The sequence below is a fragment of the Ambystoma mexicanum genome, chromosome 10 (assembly GCF_040938575.1).
Source record: "Ambystoma mexicanum isolate Mex_15411 chromosome 10, UKY_AmexF1_1, whole genome shotgun sequence".
Taxonomy (NCBI): domain Eukaryota; kingdom Metazoa; phylum Chordata; class Amphibia; order Caudata; family Ambystomatidae; genus Ambystoma; species Ambystoma mexicanum.
In genome coordinates this window covers 1,006,889,231-1,006,901,494 of record NC_090932.1, presented here as the reverse complement: position 1 = coordinate 1,006,901,494, position 12,264 = coordinate 1,006,889,231, and the positions used below count along the sequence as shown (strand labels likewise).

At 51.2% G+C, this 12,264-nt stretch overlaps 1 protein-coding gene across 12 annotated transcripts in view; it reads left to right on the top strand.

Moving 5' to 3' along the window:
- Positions 1–12,264, top strand: part of EIF4G1 (eukaryotic translation initiation factor 4 gamma 1) — a 1,670,216-nt gene that overhangs the window by 1,238,843 nt on the left and 419,109 nt on the right. For all 12 annotated transcript variants that reach the window (XM_069618798.1, XM_069618805.1, XM_069618804.1 and 9 more), the window contains one exon: positions 9,973–10,152. In XM_069618798.1, the coding sequence (XP_069474899.1) occupies positions 9,973–10,152 (180 nt within the window). The remainder of the gene's footprint in view (positions 1–9,972; positions 10,153–12,264) is intronic.

Below are 12,264 nucleotides of genomic sequence, written 5' to 3'. Positions count from 1 at the left end.
TGGGAAAAGCCTCGCCCCCAGAGGTGAGGGCTCAAGATATTCTGCAGATGGTCAACAAGTTTTAAAATGCCCAACATCTCCCAGCCTTCGACTTTTTGAGGTTGCTAGGCCTCATGGCATCCTCCATCTTCCTTGTGCCAGAGGCTCGCCTGAAAATGAGATCTCTTCAGTGGGCACTGAGAACTCAGTGGTCGCAATTCTCAGGGAGAATGACAGATCTCCTCCGGATTCCGGACAAGGTAGCCCGCGACCTTCAATGGTGGGCCTATCCAGAGAACATCTTGAAAGGAGAACAGTTTTGGCAACCATGGCCGGAGATAACAGTAGTGTGACGCCTCACTCGCGGGGTGGGGAGCCCATGCCAACGACTTGACCATCAGCGGTCGTTGGTCTCCATCGGAGTCCAGACTACACATCAACCTATTGGAGCTAAGAGCGATCAGACTAGCGCTGAAAGCTTTCCTGCCATCAGTACAGGGGAGAAATGTCCTAATAATGACGGACAACACGGTGGCCATGCACTACCTCAACAAAAGAGGAGTCGGGTCACTGCCACTGTGCAGAGAGACAATGCAGCTCTGGTTTTGGGCAATTCAGGAAGGAATCTCTCTATCGGCAGTCCACCTAGCCGGAGAGAAGAACTTGACAGCGGACGCTCAAAGCTGACAGAGCAGTCTCCCACGAGTGGGAGCTAGCTCAGGAAGTCCTTCAAGAGATCTTCGCCCTTTGGGGAACCCCTCAGGTGGATCTGTTCGCCACAAGCACCAACAGGAAGTGTGATCTGTTCTGTTCAAGGGAATTTCCCCCAAGAGGAGCTCTAGGAGACGCATTCATAGTGGACTGGGAGTTTCCACTCCTTTACGCGTTTCCACCAGTCCCTGTTATTCCTCAAATGATCAGGAGGTTGAGAAGATTCCGGAAAACCATGATCCTAATTGCCCCGGACTGGATCAGGAGAAGGTGGTACCCGGACCTTCTAAATATGTCCATCTGCCCTCCAATCCGTCTTCCACTGAAAGAGAATCTTCTCTCGCAGAATTGAGGTCAGGTTCTCCATCCAGACATCAGAACCCTCAACCTTCACGCTTGGCTTCTGAAAGGGTGAGGTACAAGGATTGGGTTCTCCCTGATGACGTCATGGAGGTGTTGCTTTCGGCCAGAAGGCCAGCAACAAAGACTTTATACCGCTGCCGTTGGAACACATTTTGCAGCTGGTGTAGAGAAGAGAATATCGACCCTTTTTCATGTGGTACACCAACGGTGTTATCGTTTGTACTCTACTTGGCAAACTCAGGCCTTCAAGTTGGCACTGTAAAAGGCTATCTCGCAGCGCTTTCAATCTTCAAGCGCACTGCGGAGGAACCATCGTATTTCAAACTACCTCTAGTGATACAATTTCTCAAGGGATTAACTAATGTTTATCCTCCAAAACCATTCCAAGTTCCCTTATGGGACTTAAATTTAGTCTTAAACTTCCTAATGGGCACTCCACTCGAAACACTTCACTCTTGTTCACTGAGATTTCTCACGCTTAAAACTGTTCTATTGGTAGCACTAACATCTGCTAGGAGGGTGAGCAAGCTACAAGCTCTCTCCCGTAAACTCCCACATACAATTTTCCACAAGGACAAAGTTGTCCTACAGGTGAAGCCTAATTTCCTCCCAAAGGTGGTTTCTGTATTTCATATTACTCAGAAAATTACCTTACCTTCGTTCTACCCTCCTCCCCACCCGGGGAAAGAGGAAGAAAGTCTACATAGGCTGGACCCAAGCCAAGCTCTAAGCTTTTACATCAGCAGAATGGCTAGGATCAGGCAAGCAGACCAACTGTTTGTAGGATACTCGGGTCACAAGTTGGGATTACCCATAACAAAACAAACCATTTCCAGGTGGATTATTTTGGCCATTCTGGAATGTTACAAACTGGCAGGGAAAGAGCCACCCCAAAATCCTAGGGCTCATTCAACCAGGGGTATTGCAGCCTCTTCGTCCCTCCAAAGAGGAGTACCGGTCAGAGACATATGTGCGGCTGCCACATGGTCGTCCGCACATACATTCACAAAGTTTTACAACCTGGATTCCTCCACTAGTCAAGAGACCAGATTTGGCAAAGCTGTATTACATTCGGTCCATCCCTAAAGATCTACATAACATTCTTACTCCCACCTCCAATTACATGCCACTACTATGGGAGACTATCAGAGATGAGGAATATGTCGGAGGACACAATACCTTCGAAGAACAATTTACTTCTTACCTTGTAACGTTCTTTCGATGGGATGTTCATCCGACGTATTCCTTATCGACCCTCCCATCCATCCCTGCAGTAATAGTTCCCTTGTGGTTGCAGCTTACGCTCCTTCAAGGTCAATAACCAATTCAGGCATGACTTTTCTTCAGCTCCAAAACGGAACTGAGCAATGGACGCCGCGCGTTGCTTTTTATGGGCATGGTGACGTCGGCGCCGATACGGTGGCTGTCGAGGAACATTGACTCGGCGGATGTCGACGCGCAGCGCCATCTACAGAAAAAATTCCGAGGCCAGCAAGCTGGAAACATATTATCAAACATAAGGAAAACGTCGGAGGAACATCCCATCGAAAGAACTTTACAAGGTAAGAAGTAACTTGTTCGTTTATGGCTTATACAGGATTTAAAATTGCTGGGAACCATTTATCTCCTGAATAGAGCCTGGTGAGCTTGACACCAACAGCTACTTTTAGCTCCCTGAGCCAACTGGTGCCACACAATTGCCCATCTCAATATTACCTCTCTGCCTGGGACTTTGCATAGAAGGTGCATTAGAAGACATGTAAACATGAATGGCCATATGTAATGTACGCAAGGTTCTGCAGTAAGGGGTCTGGCATGGATTCACATGCTCATGAATATTCCCCGAAAGGCCGGGAATCCTCGGTATAGAAAAAATCAGTATCAGTTTCATTTCTGATCTGTCTTTCTTAGTAGTAACCAATCACTGATCTCTGGGTCATACTGCCCCAGCCAATGACTGCCCTCTCCCTAAGCCCCGCCTCTGGCAGCCATCCTCAGATTTTTACCGCATGTTCAAGTGTTTGGAGTCCTCGTGCTGTAGCTCTCGAGCTTTTGCTGCGTTTTCGCGCTTTTCAGGAGATTTTTCTCATTTTTCGGTTTCTACTTCCGATCAACGGGGACCTGTTTCGGAGTTTTGTACGCCCCTCAAGGTTGAAGATTTCGTCGAGTTACGCTTTTGGAGGATTCCAGAAGTTCCGAGGCCTACCCCGGACATGGCCCAGGAGAAAGGAAGCTCGACGCCCGGGAAGCTGTTCAGGACCTGCCCTGGATGCCAGCTTCAGAATGTGTTCAAGGAGGACGAGCATTCGTTATGCCTCTGTCTCCATGAGGACAAGGCGCACCTGGAGAAGGACTGTGCGTTATGTGGGAACATGGCAGAGCGGACCATGAAGGATCGCCACCTCCGTCTCGCCAACTGGCTGGAAGGTAGGAGCCCGTCCGGCGAGAAGAAGTCCGAGCAGTCTTCTAAGTCCTGTGAGGGAGCCGCGGCGATGGGGGCCCAACAAAAGGACAAGCACCGCGAGTCCGCGGGCACCGGGAGCGCCGAACGGTCGGACTCCTTGGCTGCCAGGCAGGGCGCATCCTCCCTGGCGCAATCGACCACGAGCCAACGCTCTGGCTCGGGTAAGAGGAAGTCCGAGAACCCGGCAAAGCTTCTGGAGAGGACCCGGTCGATCTCGAAGATTCCGGCAGAGGGGGAGCGAGGCTCGGACCCTCTTCCCCACTCCCGCCCCCCCCCCCATTTCCCCCCGAAGGTGAAGGCCCCAGGCGTACAGAAGGTGACAATGGCCTTAATTCACCCTGCTAAGACCTCGATTGAGGATGTCGCAGCGGCCCTGGCTCAGCCTGTGGAGGCTACGCTAGTGGAGGCGACCTCGGGATCCAGAGTCTCCCTGCCACCGTGGAGGGAGTCATCTTTCAGGCACATCGAGAAGACCCCCACAAAGTCCCCGCTGGAAAAGGAGGGGTAGGGGCAGGTGGCCATCGTGGATACGGACACGACCTCTGAAGAAGAGCTCATCAAAGTCGTGGAGGAGGCCCAGCCCATCGGGAGGGATCCCGATGAGGGCAACGACGAGAGCGGCGGTGTCGCCGACGAGGTTCCTCAAGAGCCCTCGCGCCCGGTTTCCGGTGCCGCACGACACTTGGGCGCCCATTTTGTCAGCAATTCAGTGCTTATGCTCGGAGATAAGGACAAGGTTGCCCCTCCCCCCGACAGAGGTACCTGAGCCAGACCCGACGGGAGAACCGGAGCCGGGACCTTTGGAAAGTCCACTGCATAAGACAAGGTCGCATCCTCCGCCACCTCTCCCACCTCTGTGGCCGCTCTGCCTTCCCCCAGTCAACTACCCACGGGGATGATACAGGCACTGACACGTCTACGACAGGTACAGATGACGACGGGACGTGTCCCCCATCGCCCCCTGCTCGGGCGTCCCCGCCCGACGAGATTGGATCCTTCCATGCCATGATTTCCAGGGCATCCGAGCTCTTCCAGCTCTGCCCGAAGAGAAGAAAAAGGAAGGGTTCCTTTACCAATGGCACAAGGCTAAAAGGAAGACGGTCCTCGCTGTTCGCTTCTGGATGACATATAGGATGAGGGGCTCTCCCTCCTCAAGAACCCTGCTACGACGCCTGCAAAGAGGGACCGGTACGAGAAGTAGTACCGGGTCCCCGACGCTGCCCCTTGTGCCTTCGGGCACAACCTACCCCGGATTCGGTCGTCTTGGCAGCGGCAAAGAAGAAAGCTAGAGGGGGAATCGGCCTCGACATCAACTTCCCCGCCGGACGGCGAGGGCAGGAAACTGGACACGGTGGGACGACGGGTCATCTCATCTGCAGCGACTACTATCAAGGCAGCCAACGCCCGGGCTATCGTAGCCCGCTACGACGGAGTTGTGGTTCAAAATCGCCCATCTTTTGGACTTCCTTCCGGACGCCAAAAGGGCTGAGGCCCTTGAAACCTTACAGGAAGGTGAGATTGCTTCAGACCGCGCCATCACGGTGGCAACGGACATCGCCGACTCCGGTTTCCGTCGGTTGGGCAACAGCGTTTGCCTGAGACGTCGAGGATGGCTCAAGGCGACGGATTTCCGCCAGGGCGTACAAACCAAAGTTTTGGACATGCCCTTCGACGGGAACAACCTGTTTGGAAAGGCGGTTGATGAGTCCCTTCAGGCTATCAAGACACACAGACTGCCCGGGCACTGGGAGTGCTCCAACGAACGGCCGTCCTTTCGGAGCGCTGGAGGCAGACAAGGTGCCTCCAAGGGATCCGGCAGTGGTTCCTCGACTTACCGCCAAGCAGCAAGATCTTCGTCTCAGGAGGCCTACAGAGGACGCGGCAAGTCAGGTGGTATCCGTCGACAGGGAGGTCAAGGAGGCAAGGCGGCCTCCAAACAGGATTGAGCCGACCGTGGGGTCAGGCCCATGCCGAAGCACCCCGGTGGGAGGCCGGCTGACTAGGTTCGTCAGCGTTTGGGAGTCCATCTCCACCGACCGTTGGGTGCTGGATGCCCTGGCCCAAGCGCGCGCCCTCGAGTTCCAGAAGAAGTGCCCTCGCGTTCCACCCGTGGCCAGGAAGGAAAATCACGTCCCTCAACTACTATTGGAAGTAAGGGCGATGCTCATGAAAGGTGCCATCGAGCTCGTCCCAAAGAGGCTTCGGGGATCCGAAGCTTACTCAAGGTACTTCCTCGTAAAGAAGATAGGAGGATGGCGTCCCATCCGGGATCTGCGACGACTGAACAAGTGCATCAAGGCTCAGAAGTTCCGGATGGTCACCCTCCAGCACGTGCTGGGACAGCTGGAGGAGGGCTAGTTCCTGTCGCGGTTTGACTTGGAGGATGCGTACTTCCACATCCCCATTCTAAAAAGACACCGAAAGTTCCTCAGGTTCGGGGTCCAAGGGCGGCACTACCAGTTCAAGGCCCTCCCGTTCGGATTGAAGTCGGCACCCAGGGTGTTCACCAAGTGCCTCGCACCGGGCGCGGCTGCGCCTGCAGGGGATCCACGTCTACTCCTACCTGGACGACTGGCTCATCCGGACAAAGACAAGGGCGCTCGCTGTGGAGCACACTGCGAAGACCGTCCAGCTGCTCAGGGACCTGGGGTGCTCATCAACTTTCCAAAATCCCACCTGGTCCTGTCGCAAGTCGCCCTGTTTCTGGGAGCCAAGCTCGACACAGTGGCGTGGCTGGCCTCGCCGTCGGAGGAAATGACCATCCTGTGCAAGGTGCAGCGTCTGCATGGCCGCGGACTTGGCCAGGGTAAGATCTATTAAGACCCTCCTTGGGATGTTGTCCCCCTGCATTTATCTGGTGCGCCTTTGCAGGCTTCCAATGCGCCCCTTACAAGAATTCCTCGACGCCCGCTGGGTCCAGTCGATGGGCAGCTTCGAGGACAGGATCCCACTCAACGAGACATTCCGTCAGGCGATCCGGTGGTGGGGGTACCCGCTCATCTGTCGGCGGGCACGGACTTTCGCACCTAGCTCAGCAGGTGGCAGTGACGACGGATGCCTCCCTGGAAGGTTGGGGAGCGCACTCCGGAGATCTTCACGCGAGAGGCATTTGGCTCCCGGAGGAGAAGTCACTCCACTTCAACATCTTGGAGCTCCGCGCAGTGTTTTGGGCCCTCAGGTCTTACCTTCCATCCCTCAAGGGCAAGGTGGTGAGGATCTTCACCGACAACACCACCACGATGTTCTACATCCGGAAGCAGGGCGGAACCAGATCCCCTGCCCTATCCAAGGAAGGCCAGGATCTGTGGCATTGGGCCGTCGCCCAAGGGATGTTTCTGGTGCCTTTGCATCTGGCAGGAATAAAAAACACCATCGCCGACACACTCGGGGAGCTGCGCTCGTGCCACGAGTGGGAACTACGCCAGGATCAAGTGGATCGACTCTTCCATCGATGGGGTGTACCCCAGATCGATCTCTTCGTGACGGCGACAAACTCCAAGTGCCGGAGGTTCGCCAGCAGGTTCCCCCAGCCGTTCCCCTGGGACGGCCTATTTCTTTATGCGTTCCCTCCGTTGCCGTTGCTGCTCCGGCTCATCAACCAGCTCAAGAGGTCCTGGTGCAGGATGATCCTCGTCGCACCGGCGTGGCCGAGACAGATCTGGTTCCCGGACCTTCTGGACTTGTCAGCATCCACACCAGGCAAGCTGCCGACGGACGTGGATCTTTTCTCCAGAGAAGGAGGCGCCATTCTTCATCACAACCCAGAGTCGCTGAACTTGCAGGCCTGGCTCCTGCAGCACTAGAGTTTGGGGGATACGACATCCCAGCTGACTGCAGAGAGGTTCTTGCAAAGGCCAGGGTGTCCTCAACTCTCGTGTTACGGACATAAATGGAAGAGGTTCTCTGTCTGGTGCCTTGCACAGAAGATTAACCCTCTGCGGATTACGGCCCCTCAAGTACTGCCGTACCTACTGTCATTGGTCAAGGCTGGACTAGCTCACGCTTCCATCAAACTACATCTGGCCGCCATCTCGCGATACACCAGGACTACGGGACGGGCGTCCTTGTGGTCTCATCGGCTGGTGAAGGAATTCATGAAAGGATTGTTCCGATCATTCCCGCCGGTGAAGTTCCCTGCCCCTGCGTCTGAGCTTAATGTGGTGCTGACCAGACTCATGGGGGCCCCATTCGAGCCTATGCATTTGGCACTGTTGAAATTTCTGTCGTGGAAGACAGCTTTTCTCGTGGCCGTCACCTCCGCATGACGAGTGGGAGAGATCCAGGCCCTATCTTGCAAGCCACCATACTTGACTTTTCACGACACGAGGGTGGTGCTGAGGACGCACCCCTCATTCATGCCCAAGGTGCCGCCCGACTTCCACCTCAGCGAACCCTTTGTGTTGCCAGTTTTCTTCCCGTCTCCTCCGTCGCCGGCTGAGAGGAGACTGCACTCGCTGGACGTAGCTAGAGCGCTGAAGTTCTACGTGGACCGCATGAAGAGTTTTCGGAAGACATCACAGCTGTTTGTAAACTTTGGACCTGTGAATCAAGGGAAGGCTCTCTCGAAGGCTTCCATTTCCAGATGGCTCACCGGCTGCATCATGCAGTGTCACCGGTTGGCAAACCGACCGCTGCCCTGCCGCCCGAGAGCCCACTCGACCAGAGTGATCGCTGCTACCACGGCGTTCCTTTCTGGTGTGCCCCTGCTCGACATCTGCAGGGCTGCGACTTGGTGGTCGACACAGATCTTCACGAGATTCTACTGCGTCGATCGGGACTCCAGGGAGGAGTCCCGGGTCGGCCAAGCAGTGCTGTGCAACCTGTTTGCTTAAGGTGAGCCTGATGAGGAGGTAAGAGATGCTTAATGTTGAGTGTTTTGGTATTGCTTAATGTTGAGCCTGTTGCCACCTCCCGTGGTTGTGCATGTGTATACTGCTATGTATTCTTATATTCATGAGCATGTGAATCCATGCCAGACCCCATGCTTTAGAAGGAACAAGTTACTTACCTGTAACTGTTGTTCTCCAGCATGGGTCTGGCATGGATTCACATGCGAACCCTCCCGCCTACCCCTCTGCGGCTCTTCACTTGGTCACACTGCCACTTTACGTGCTACCAAATCTGAGGATGGCTGCCAGAGGTGGGGCTTAGGGAGAGGGCAGTCATTGGCTGGGGGCAGTATGACCCAGAGACCAGCGATTGGTTACTACTAAGAAAGACAGATCAGAAACGAAACTGATACTGATTTTTTTCTATACCGAGGATTCCCGGCCTGACGGGGAATATTCATGAGCATGTGAATCCATGCCAGACCCATGCTGGAGAACAACAGTTACAGGTAAGTAACTTGTTCCTTATAGTTGCATCTCAGTTGCAAGTTGACACCTAGGAGCTACTTTCAGCTTCTGCTCTTTGAATTCCAATTTCGCCCTCTGCTTGTATCTACCCTGAATCGCACGCACCTGCCCCAACCCCATGGAAGCAACAGCCAGTATAAAACATCAGCGACACTGTTTCATTCACAACATACATGTATGAAAAACAGCCAATATGAGGACTTCAATGTGTGCTGGATTTTGTGTCCCTGTACACGTAGAAAGGGAAGTATCACATGAACGCTCCCATCGATGCCCAGTTTTTCGACTTGAAACAATATCTATACTAAAAGCCAATTACTGAATGGCGCGGCAGGCAAAACATGTTCTAAGCAGATACAAGCCTCAAAGACTATTATTGGTTAAGTAATTTGTCTAATCATAGACCGGTCCATTTGTTACTGTGGCCATTTTATGTAATTTGAAACTAAAATTATTTTCTGAAAAGGTGTGGCCGGACTGATCAGGTCACTTGCGTGACTCCATGCTTCCACACGAGGCTCACTTACCTGATCAATTAATCGGTTAATCTTGGTTGTGGGTGTTGGATAAATTATGTACGCTGTTTGTAAATTGTGACCTTCATTGTAGGCATGTGCCACTATTGATTGCTGCCCACTCCTATATCGGAGTGCAATGTGGTTTGTAAAACAGTGAATTAGGCACTACCAGATTTGTCAGATAAAGTGACTGAGGAATGGGTAGACTGATTTGCCTAGAATATAACCTGTTTGGAATAGTGGGTTGCTGGGATTCCAACTTTAGCATCTTTGTTGCACGGTTTTAAATTGCTGAGAGCAATGTAGGTCCTGTTTCTAACTTAGCAGAGCCTGATAAGCTTGACACCAACAGCCTCCATGAGCCACCTTTTGACTCCCAAGGCCCAACTGATGCTAAACTAACAAACCTATGAGACATTAACCTTGTGTTTTTGATGTTTTCAAAGAAGCATTGACCTGTTCAGAAGGCATTTAAAGCACATGTTAGTCCTAGAAAGCTTCAGAGATCGCCACAATATTGAGGCAATTGTGAAACATGTTTGTTTTTCTCCAAATATAAGTTAAACTCCCTCTTCCACAGCCTCCAAGCATGGGTGCTAGAAGATCTCAGCAAGGCCAGAGGAAGGACCTTCGTAAAATTATTGCTGCAGTCTCCCTGGGTGAAGATGTGAAGCTGAACAAAGCAGAAAAGGCCTGGAAACCAGCCATCAAGAGCAAGAAAACAAGCGAGGAGGAGGATTCAGACAACATCCAAACTCAAGTAAGATTGGGAGCTTGTGTGCCTGCCGTGTGGTGGCCTGCTGCTATGAACAGCTTACAGATGTCTTTTACCATGGCAGCTTTGCAGTGCGGGTAATGCGCTAGCCGAGGGCAGAGTTTCTTTTTTCGGTTTCATATTCAATCTGCAAAAAGTGTCCCTGACCACTGCGCATACCTGAAGTGAAAACCTTGCAGTGCTTCTACCAAGATATTCAAATCACCAGTATTGTATGGTAAGAAAAATGTGGCGCTGCAGACTTACTTGTACACATCAAATACTTGTTAAAAATTGAAGTACCCTGATGTAGTCTGAGATGTTGGTTATTAAATTATGATTGTAGAACACGGAGCAAACATTCAAGTTGCAAGTTACTAGTTGGCCATAAGTCACTTGCCACCTCAATTCTACACATAAACACAGCACACCATTTCTTGCTCGCCAAGAGTCAAGTATGTCAATGACTAGTGCAATGTTTGCACCCTGTTGTCGAAGTACAAAGAGGATCTTTGAAAGGGTGCCATATGGAGTTATATTTTCAGCTTGTGCAGTTATGTTAAAGGATATTTATACTGCACACTATCACCACCTTAGTGGTCCCCTGGCAGATCTGAAAAGCAAGAGGGAAAGTTAAGTTAATAGCACTGAGCGGGGGGGGCGCAAGAGAGTTGTGATGTGCGGTTTACCGTTTGTTTTTCACCGTTCGCTGAGCGTCTGTGAATGTTCAGTGGATAGTTTCCACATGCTGTTGTGCAAGGCTGTATTTGTTTAGTTGTGGCGGTGTAGTGAAATGCGTGCAGTTTTTTGTGCTGTATAAGATGTGGCTGTGTTTTATTTATAGTTTGAGATGTGTAAGTTTTAAAATGGCAATTTTGTTAGTTCATTTCTCCAACATGGGGTCTGGCATGGATTCACATGCTCATGAATATTCCCCGTCAGGCTGGTAATCCTCGGTTAAAGAAAAAATTGGTTTGTTTCATTTCTGAACTGTCTTTCTCATAACAACCAACCACTGAGCTCTAGGTCATACTGCCCTCTACCTAAGCCCCTCCTCTGGCAGCCATCTTCAGATTTTTACCGCAAGTTCAAGTGTTGGGAGTCCTCGTGCTTAGCTCTCAAGCTTTTACTGCGTTTTTCACTTTTTGGTAGAGGTTTACTCTATTTTTCGATCAATCGAACCTTGCGCTCTTTCGATCATCCTTCCGATTAACGGGGTACTCGTTTTTTCGGATTTCTTCAGCGCCCCTCAAAGGATTTCATTTAGTTCCTTTGTGGAAGCTCACAGACGATTCTTCAAGGCCTACACCACCTGGATCATGTCAGACGAGGAGGATTCCCCTTCCCTTTTCAAGCTTTGATCTGACTGCGGTTTGCGGAATGTTTACATGGACGACAAACATTCCCAGTGCCTGTACCCAACTGTTAAGCAGAATCCTGTGCAGTGCCCTTGGGGACCACTCCACACAATTAAGACTACCAGTGGTAATACAAGTTCACCTTTGGTACAAGCCTGTACTACACTGTTAAAGTGGTAGCAGTAGCGTAGCAGCCAGAATTATCTTGAGTAAATGAGCAGTAGCAGATATTACACAAAGGACCACAATTACTGTGACTCAAGCAAACACTGAGTCAAGGTTTCATGTAAAACATTAGAAGTACATTTATTTTAAACCATCTGTTAGAAATCACTTCTCTTCTGTAAATTTCGAAACCACACGTAAAATACACTACACACAACCAATTCCACTTGTTCAGCAAATTCAAGGTAAGTACATTAGGATTTGACAGACCGGTGTTGCGATACTAACGCGTACCCGCGAATAGAAATCCTCACGAAGTTAACACACTTAGTACTTTAGAATTTCAAACAAGGGAAAAGTGGATAAAAATCATAGGCAATACTTTTTCAAGGCAAGGAGACTTGAGGACTTATTCAAAGATACAGATTAAAGTAAATAGGCCTGCGCCAGTGTCAATGGAGCAGATGCTCTGTTGCTGAGGATCACACGTTGAACAGTTTGAGATTCGAGATGCCAAGAGTTCGTAAAGATTGTCAAATGGAAGGAAAAGTTATTAGAGGGAGGGAAGAAAGAACAAATCTTTGTGGAGGAAAAG